We start from the raw sequence: 10,566 nt of genomic DNA on the forward strand, positions 1-10,566 counted from the left end.
TTGCAGGGATATTTTGGGGAAACCAGGCCAAAGAGCTATTCTGTGGGATATGAACCTGTAAGCATTCCTAAGTTTCACTTCTACCCAGAAAAGGGAGCACACAGTGACTGAAGTTGTAATTTGTTGAGGGAACTGACACATTAGTTTGCATATCCATTGCCTATAGCTGGGCAGGGCTTCTTTGGAGAAACAATAATTATTATCCCTTACTAAAAAAAAAAAAAAAAAATCCTCATGCTCAGAGAGATAGCAGTTCTGAATCGTTTGTCCTACTGGCCCCAGAGGATTTCTCCTTTAGTCCAAAAAGAGAAAAGGTAGTGACGCTGGAGACCTTATCATGTCAGTGACCTCTTCCCTGTGATCACCCGCCAGAGGGCACCCTGCACATCAGGGTTCCGGAGGCTGTAGATGACAGGGTTCAGCATGGGGTTGATGACAGTGTTAAAAATTCCAACAGCTTTATCCTTATCTGAAAGCTTGGTTGAGCCTAGTCGCATGTAATTAAAGACACCAGAACCATAGAATATGGCAACGACAGTGAGATGGGAGCCACATGTGGAGAAGGCCTTCTTCCTGCCCTCCACTGAGCGGATTCTTAGAACTGCTGCTGCCACGTGAGCATAGGAGGTGACAATGAGAGCCATGGGTGTACCTGCCATTATGAAACCAACAGCAAAGAGCAGCAGCTCATTGAGTTGGGTGCTGGAGCAAGAGAGCTGGAAGAGCTGTGGCAGGTCACAGTAGAAGTGATTGATCACATTGGGACCACAGAAGTTGAGTGTGGATATGGCCACAGTGTGGGTCAGTGCATTGGTGAAGGCACAAGCCCAGGACACAGCCACCAGTATCTTCTGAACCATCTGGCTCATGCGGGTGCTGTAGGTGAGGGGCCGGCAGATGGCCAGAAACCGGTCATAGGCCATGGCTGTCAATAGGAAGCAGTCCACACCAACCAGGAGATGGAAGAAGAAAACCTGTGTGAGGCAGGCTCCATAGGGAAACTGTACGCTTGTGGGACAAGAGGCGACTCAACATTGAGGGAACAGTGACAGTGATGCACCCAATATCCAGCACTGATAGGTTCCCCAGGAAGAAGTACATGGGGGTGTGGAGTTTGGGCTCCACCAAGATGGCAGCCAGGATGCTGAGGTTGCCCCCAACTGTGAGCAGGTAGGCAAAGAGGAAGAGCACAAAGACAAGTGGTAGCAACCCCGGTGTGTCCACCAAGCCCAGCAGGATGAATTCAGTAACGGCTGTTCCATTGGCCCCAGATTTTGGTTGCATTAGTTCCTGCAAGGAAACATCCAAGGAGATAAAGAATCATTCTTCTCAATATATTTATTCAAAAAGAAGAAAATAGACTCCTTCCTATGTGTTGAGCCCTCTATTTAGTCCTGCCTCTCCAAGGAAAGACTCTCTTATTCCCAAGGACACACCACGACTATTAACTCTCTCAACATTTACCTCAATAGCTTTTCTTCATTCTCAGGTATATGGTCAGGTGACATCATCACTCTAAACATCCCTCCCTGTCTTAAGTGAAAGAATCTATTTGTAGAGATTTGAAGGACAAAACCCTTGGGAAAAATAAATAAGTAGAAAGTGTATTTTTGATTTGAACATAGCAGAGTAAATCTGGAACTTCCTCTCCTCAAATCTCATCTCTTCCCAAGACAAACAAAACAAGAATAAAAATATAGATTCTATCTTCAAAGAAATTGGTAAATATCCAAAACTTTTAATGCACAAATTAGATCAGAGACCTTCAAGATTAGTGGACATAAAATAGGAGAGTGGCAGAAAGAATAAAATCCATGACCATAGGAAAGTCTAGACAAGTACAATTCTCCATAGAAAAAGGGCACTCACTAGGGAATAAAACCAAAAGCCCTTCTTTGCAATAATGGGAGTAGGGTGCATAGTATGGCATCATTACCTCTGTGATCCTGAGTTGGATTCAAGAAGCAGGGGAGACGTAAATGACAAATCTCACAGGCAAGCTGTATTTGCAGGCTGTAGACAAAACATAAAGCTGGGGTGAGAGATAAAGAAAACAGTGCCTGTTACCTATCTACATTGATTACAGACAGGGAAATGCTAAAGTAACTCCCCCCTATTATGTGCCAGAAGACATAATAGTTATGCAAATGAATGCTCTCAATCTGGTATTGATACATACAGCCAAAAGTGCAGGATTTCAGGCAGAAATAAGATAATAGCTAGTGGATTTTATTGACTTTTATAATAGACTTAATTTGACAGAAAAGTAAGGCTCTAAGAGACTTTAATATAATTAATTATTCAAGAGATAGAACCAATATACTCACCTTTTCCAAGTGCCCATGAAACATTCACCCTCCCCAAAAAGCATATGTAAACTAGAAATTCAGCAAATTCTAAAAGAATAAATAATTCATACAATAATATTTAATCACAATCCAATTTAAAGAAAAATGATTTTTACAAATAAATCCTAATATTTTAAAAAATTGTTAAGAAACAAGTGGACCAAAGAGGGAAGCAAAACTAACAATAAATAATATCTGTGGGAGGAAAAGGGGAGATAGTGAAATCAACACACACCAGAATAAAGGGTTATCACTAAATCAATGTTCAGAAGAAAATTTATAACCTTAAATAAAAATATTAAAAAACAAAAAGAAAGAACATTGTTTAAATAATCATATCAGCCCTGACGGGTTTGGCTCAGTGAATAGAGCGTTGGCCTACGGACTCAAGGGTCCCGGGTTCGATTCCGGTTAAGGGCATGTACCTTGGTTGTGGGCACATCCCCAGTAGGGAGTGTGCAGGAGGCAGCTGATGGATATTTCTCTCTCATCGATGTTTCTAACTCTCTATCCCTCTCCCCTCCTCTCTGTAAAAAAACCAATAAAATATATTTTAAAAAAATAATAATCATATCAAGAAATTAGAAAAACTATAAGAAATGGGAGAGGTTGGTAAAAGGGTGCAAACTTTTAGTTAAAAGAAGAATGAAGTTTAAAGATCTAATGTATATGGTGGTGACTATGGTTAATAATATGGTTAATAATATTGCATTACATCATTGAAATTTGCTAAGAGAACTTCAGTGTTCTCACCAAAAGAAAAGTAACTATACGAGGTGATGGATGTGCTAATCCAATTGTAGGGATCCTTTCACAATGTAATCATCATGCATGTTCACTTCAAACATATTACAATTTTATTGTCAGTTACATTTCAAAAAAGCTGAGAAAAAAAGTTAAAATAAAATAACATTTTATAAGCTCTAAAAAAAATGACAAGTCCAGGAATAGACCTAAGGTAATGTAGGAATTTAATACATGATGTAAGTGGCATCTTAAATAAATGGGAAAATGTATTATGCAATAAATTCTATGAATAGAAGCAATAACATAGCTGGTGTGGCTCAGAGATTGAGCATCAGCCTCTGAATCAGGAGATCAGCGTTCGATTCCCCGTCAGTGCACATGCCTGGGTTGCTGGCTAGATCCCCAATGTGGGACATACAGGAGGCGGCCAGACAGTGATTCCCTTGCATCGTTGATGTTTCTATCTCTCTCTCCATCTCCCTTCCTCTCCGAAGTCAATAAAAATCTTTTCTTTAAAGGGAAATTTGGCAATATTTTTCAAAATTACAAAAGTGTTTTTCCTTTTACCCAGAAATTCCACTTCTGAGAATTTATCCAACAGATATATGGGCACATGAGAAAAGTGCCATATGTGTGAGGCTGTTCGTTGCAGCACTGTTTGTAATAGCAAATCATTGAAATAACCTATCTGTTCATTATTAGAGGACTGGCTAAACTCATAACGGTATATCCTTACAAAGGAATACTATGCAGCTGTAGAAAACAGCTCTGTCTGTGCTAATTTGAAAGATACCAAAACTATATTATTAAACGTAAAATACAACTTGTAGAATGAATACTGTATGCTTTGGTTTACATTGAAAAGGAGGAAAAGAACACACACATGCACACTGATATAGTATAGTATAGTATAGTGTGATATAATACAATATAATATGAATTTTTATTTGTAAATATATATTCAGAAGAATACTCGAGACACTGGAAGTACTGGCATTCTCTTGGGAAGAAGATTGAGTAAGTGGGAGACAGAGTGATAGGATGAATGAGTAAACAATATATTAGAAAAACAAAAGAAAAGTAAATCCATTTAAATAAGCCAATAAACTGATATCTGGGCAAGTAAGTATAGGCAAGAAAAAAAATGGGTAAATGCAAGCAGTTACAAATAGAAAATATTACAGCCAGAGATACACAAGAAAAAATAAAATAAATTTTAAGAGAATTCTCCCTATAACTCTATATTACTTAAATAAAAAATTTAAGTAAATAGGCACAATTATAGAAAAATGTCAATTAAAATATATTTTAAATAGTCTTAAAATGCAAATTAAACAGAGAAAAAATATCAAAAAATAATTACTCTAGTAGCAATCTCTAGGCTCACAAAACTATTGAAAGAAATTTTGTTTAAACTTTAATGAATAAAATATCCTCATGCTATATCAACTTCCCTGCAGCAGAAAAATATTAAGCACCCCAATACTGCAAAACCATACAACATAATATCATTTTAATATTAACACAAAAACACTCAACACTCACACTCTCACTCACAGAGAAACAAGACTTGAAGGAAAGACCAACATGTATCCGTGATTTGAGTAATAATACAGGTGATTTTTATTATCTTTCTTCTAATCTCCACTTTCTGATGTGTCTACAATGAATATCATTTATTCTAATAATATTTTATAAAATACCACCTCCTGTGCGTGATGAAGACATGCCTATTAAGTGCCACATCACAATAAACTAACTGAACAAAAGAGAAACCAGAAACCACTTCCCCTGTGATTTCCACTGCACAGGCTGCCCCAGTACCTTTAATACTGACAGACTCTCCTGGGAGCATTCCCTGATAATAATCATAGCTAACAGTTCCCAAGACACTTACTCTGGACTAGGCACTCTGTACAGGTCTAAGTGCATTGCATGTATTAACTCATTTATTCCATTCCTATTACATGCATACCATTTTTAATCCCTGTTTAAGTCACATACGTCACATAAAGCAAGTGGCAGAGGCAGTTTTTAACCCATGTAGTCTGACTCCAGAGCCTGCCCTTAACCTTTACACATACCGCTGCTCTAAGAAAACCAAGGTATCTCAAGGATCATAAGGCCATGTCCCTCTCCTGCAATTCTCTCGAGATCTATTTCTGACTCATTCTTATGACTCAAAGACCCAGTCCCACAATCACTGTAGCTGTACCCTTTTAGATTCCAGTCTGCAGTAGCTGAAGTCCAAATGAGTGCCTTGGGTAGGCCACCGTCACAGTCAGCAGCTGCCCCTTAATTTCCCTTTTTGTTTTAACCCATGTCATCAGATTGCAAACTTTCTGACTTCCTCTATCCCCATCTTTGCTCATGCTATCTCCTCTATATAGAATGTCCTTGTTCCAACATCACATGGTCAAAGTTTTTAAAACTCAGGGCAAATGCTCCCTCCTCCAGAAATACCTCCCTGATCTGTGCCCATCTTAAAGTGATATTTACATCGATAACATTCCCACTGCACTTTGCCTTCTATGTGGCACTCACCACTTCACCTTCTGGCCCAATCAGTTAGTCGTTCAGTGTGCGCCTACAGTCCATTTTAGGATAAGATTCGAGACTGATTCAACTTTGAGAACTATATGCACAAATTCATTTTAGCTATGTTCCATTCACAGATAAAGTAATATATTCTGACAAAGAGGGCATCATTGTGGCCTACAGGAGCTGGTCTTAGAGAACTGGTCAGGCTGCCTAGTAAGGACTGGGTTCTGAACATGGAAGTCGTACACTGAGTTTCACCTCACTCACCCCTAACGGAATAAATAAAAACAACAAGCTTTCATCTAAAAGAGAGAGAACTGATAGAGATGCCTGAAGGAGGAACCCCAATCTCTGGGTCAAAGTCCCAGCTCTTCCTCTCACCTGATATGTCATCCTGAGCAAGTCTCTGATTTTTGCTTATGAGACCTTGGTTGCTGCATCTGTAAAACCAGGAGGTTTGACTACTCAAGTCCCTTCCCTCTTACATGGGAGCAGAGGGAGGGCCACGAAAGAACTCACCTTGCATTGGCGCAGAGGTCAGTGGGGTTTATAAAAAGGGGTGTAAAGGGGGCGAGAATCTGCCCAAGCTCTGTCAGCTACTCAGGAGGCAGATAAGGGGCTATATATATGGAAATGAGATAAAGAGGCTGAGACCATCTCTGACATGGATTTCTTCACCATAGTATTATCCTCATGGGACCTCAAAATTAGCCCAAGAAGGGGAAGAGAATAAGGGGAGAGCTAAGCAGGAGATAATACAAGCCCTAATTAATACTACAGCGGCCAAGCAGTGGGGCCTCATGACTCTGTGGTGATTTAGAAATTATCCAAACATTCTGACCCACCTTTCCATATTAATCTGCGGGATAATTAGGGCAGTTACTGTAATAACTCCACTTAATGCCTAGGACATAGGGGAGTTGTTTGTCACCCAGGGAACTTGGCTCTCTCAGAGGTCTAGTCCAAATAGGACCTGTGGGCAGAGACAAGCTGACTTCTGAAGCTGGAGATGAGGGAGAAACCCAAGAAAGGAGGCAAAAACTGGAGAAACCTTTTCAAACGTCAAATTCTTAATGAATTCTCAGGAACAGCGTAATTCTCACCCGGGGCCTTGTTAGTGAGGGCCGCAGAGACCGTGCTGTGGGAGTCCCGTAATGATTCTGAGAGGGGGCGGGAGCACTGTGCTGTGCTGGGAGGGCCCGGGGGCCCCTGGGAAGATGCACCCTACCACTAGCTTCTGGGCCAGGACCTTAGAAGATGACAGCCTAGTGGGAGAGAGGAGGAAACACAGGAATTTGGAGAGGTTGTGTAGTGCAGCCCTTGGACTCTCATGTCCCCCTCAGTGAATTACTCCCATCGTCCATGTGAGAGCCTACCCTCTTCGTGAAGACTGCTGGACTTTGTAGACGAATAGTTCTGCTCTCCAATTAGTAGCAGCTACTGAACCCCTTTGGAGCCCAGTATTCTTGCCTTTGGAATGAGAGTACTATCCCCTCTTCAGGTTGCTGGGAGGATTAAATGAAGTAATACACAAAGTTCCTAGTAGGAGACCACGAATGTTGTCACTAACATAACAATTGGTAACATTTGTCATGTGCTCGCCATGTATGTTACACCATACCATGAGCTTTATATGCCCTGAATCCCAATCAACCTTTAAACAATTCCCTGAAATAGACCCCTCTATTATTTACATTTTACAGATAAATAAATTGACATTCAGAGTGATTCAGTAATTTGCCAAAGGCCACAGAGTTAGAACTTTGAGGAATTGAGGGGCAAACTTGTATTTGTCTGATTGATTCCAAGGTACATAATCTCAACAATTACGTGATGTGACTTACTCCCCCACCTTCTTCCAATCAATCCCTCTTCCCCAAACAATATACTTTTAGCTCCTGTTGTTTGTGATAAATACTGTTTCAAATATACCACAGACTGTGCTCTAGGATTGAGCCTGAAGCATTCAACCCTCAAGTAATAGCAGCCTCAGCTCCTCCCCAATAGCTCAGTCTGTAGCACTGAGATTCTCATGCACCTACTACCTCCAGTGTCACTCTCTTGCTCTCCCATTGTATCTGCTACTTATTCTCAGAGTAGCAAAGAATTAGAGACTTGGTGTTCGTATTGGGAGTTGAGCCTCCAGAGTTAGGCTTGCATTGTTGGCTTAGGGATGTAATGTGTGAATGTTAAAGCTCTTCATCATTCAGAAACATTTTTCTAAACATAAAAATTATAAATGATAGTAGAAGCTTAAACATCAATAAAAATCCACAACAAAATCAAATATACTTTAAAAATAATTTTCAAGTAAAAGAGGAAAACTACTACTGCAGTATTTACATTAATGCAAGAACCAGCCTTCATATTAATTTTCAGCCTAGGTACACATGATCTTGGTGGTCAGAAATCTTTAACCAGTTTAAAGTTGTGTTGGACAAGTAGCACCACTGTTATAGACTGAATTTTGTGTCCCCACCAAAGTTCAAATGTTGAAATCCTAACCCCTAATGTGATGGTGTTCAGAGGTGGGGGTCTTTGGCAGGTAATTAGCTCATGAGGGTAGAGGTCTCATGAATGGGAACAGTGCCCTTTAAAAGTGACCCCAGAGCCTGGCCAGTGTCTCTCAGTGGTTGAATGTCAACCTATGAACCAGGAGATCATGGTTGGATTCCCAGTCAGGGCACATGCCCATGTTGGGGGCTTGATTCCCAGTTTGGGGCATGCAGGAGGCAGCATCATTGATGTTTCTCTCTCTCTCTCTCTCCCTCTCTCTCTCTCTCCCCTTCCTCTCTGAAATAAAAAACATATACATTTTTAAATAATAAAATAAAAGTGACCCTGAGCCCTAGCCAGCATTGCTTGATGGTTAGAGCATCAGCCTGTGCGCTGGAGGGCAGTAGGTTCAATTCTGAGTCAAGGGCACATATTGTGGTTGCAGGTCTGCTCCTCACCTCCAGTCAGTTTGGGTGCATGTGGGAGGCAACCAATGTATGTGTCTCTGTCACATGGATGTCTCTCTCTCTCTCTTCCTTCTCTCTCCCTCCCTTCCCCCCTCCCTTCCACTCTCTCTAGAATCAATGGGAAAATATCCTCACTCCTTGAATGAGAATTGAAAAAATTATAAAAGTAACCCCAGAGAACTCCCTCACCCCTTCTGCCATTCATCCCTTCTGTCGTGTGAAAACACAACGGGAAGATGGCCAGCTATGACATGGACCAGGAAGTGGGCCCTCACAAGGCACTGAATCTGCTGGCACCTTGGTCTTGGACTTTCCAGCCTCCAAAACTGTGAGAAATTACTTTATGTTTTTTATATGCCATCCAGTCTATGATATTCTAGCAGTCTGAACAGACTAAGAGAGGCAGCAGCCAGGTAACACCAGAAGCAGAAACAAATCCTCTTTGAAAGAAATGAATGATCTCTGGGAGAATATACCTTCATCTGAGGTATTAAATTATTCATATAAGTAACTTCTCTAGAACCTAGTCTGATTAGCACATAAAGATCCGATATAATCGTTTTCTAGAGCTACCATAACAAAGGACCACAGACTGGGCTGCTTAAAATAACGGGAATTTTTTGTCCACAGTTCTAAAGGCTAGATGTCTGAAATCATGGTATTGGAAGCATGGTGCTCCCTTTGATTTTGATAGGGGAATCCTTCTTTCCCTCTGACAGGTGATTGGATAAACAAAATGTGGTACGTATATGCAAAAAATATTATTCAGGCCTGGCCAGTGTGGCTCACTGGTTGAGTGTCAACCTATGAACCAGGAGGTCACAGTTCGATTCCCGGTCAGGGCACAGGCCTGGGTCATGAGCTCAACCCCCAGTAGGGGGTGTGCAGGAGGCAGCCAATCAATGATTCTTTCTCATCATTGATGTTTCTATCTCTTTCTCCCTCTCCCTTCCTCTCTCTGAAATCAATAAAATATAGATTCAAGCACAGAAAGAAGAAATTATTGCCACTGTGACAACATGGATGGAATTTGATGACATTATGCTGAGTGAAATAAGCCAGATAGAGAGAGACATGTTCTGTGTGGTATTGAAACCAAGTGCTGTGTTCAGACTTTGCCGGGTTTGTTGTCTTGCAAAACTGAACAATGAGTTCATGGACAAAGAGGTAAGTGAAAGTTTACTGAGAGATAGACAGACTCCCTCTAGCACAGAGGGGACCCAAGTGGGTTGCTGCCGAAGCACTCTGTCTAGGGGGAATATATATATTCCCTGCTGGCTTCTGATTGGTTCTTCTGCAGAAGCTCTCTGTCTGGAGGTAGCTAAGGCAAGCTGTTTGTATAGAGGTATGGGAAACTCTCTGTCTAGGGTAGTGGTTCTGGCCCTTTAAATACAGTTCCTCATGTTGTGACCCAACCATAAAATTATTTTCGTTGCTACTTCATAACTGTGATGTTGCTACTGTTATGAATCGTAATGTAAATATCTGATATGCAGGATGGTCTTAGGCAACCCCTGTGAAAGGGTCGTTCGACCGCCAAAGGGGTCACGACCCACAGGTTGAGAACCGCTGGTCTAGGGGTAGGGGAAACTCGGTCTAGGGGTGTTGGTCTTCCCTGCCCAGTTGGGTTGTCCCAGCAGCTCCCTCCTAGCTGGGTGTTTGCCCAGCCAGAGGGCCTTAGCCACTAGTCAGCAAGCTGTATCCCAGTGATGGCGAACCTTTTGAGCTCGGCGTGTCAGCATTTTGAAAAACCCTAACTTAACTCTGGTTCCGTGTCACATATAGAAATTTCTTGATATTTGCAACCATAGTAAAACAAAGACTTATATTTTTAATATTTATTTTATATATTTAAATGCCATTTAACAAAGAAAAATCAACCAAAAAAATGAGTTCGCGTGTCACCTCAGACACACGTGTCATAGGTTCACCATCACTGCTGTATCCTGTTATTCTTGGACTTCCAT

General features: G+C 41.1%; 1 protein-coding gene across 1 annotated transcript; it reads right to left on the minus strand.

Moving 5' to 3' along the window:
* Positions 1-335: 335 nt before the first annotated feature.
* Positions 336-1,284, minus strand: LOC102420938 (olfactory receptor 3A1-like). The gene is given in 2 exon segments (XM_014447332.1): positions 336-998; positions 1,000-1,284. Coding segments are annotated over 2 exon segments (948 nt in total).
* Positions 1,285-10,566: the final 9,282 nt, after the last annotated feature.

This window comes from Myotis lucifugus, unplaced genomic scaffold, assembly GCF_000147115.1.
Source record: "Myotis lucifugus unplaced genomic scaffold, Myoluc2.0 scaffold_639, whole genome shotgun sequence".
NCBI classification, from domain to species: Eukaryota; Metazoa; Chordata; class Mammalia; order Chiroptera; family Vespertilionidae; genus Myotis; species Myotis lucifugus.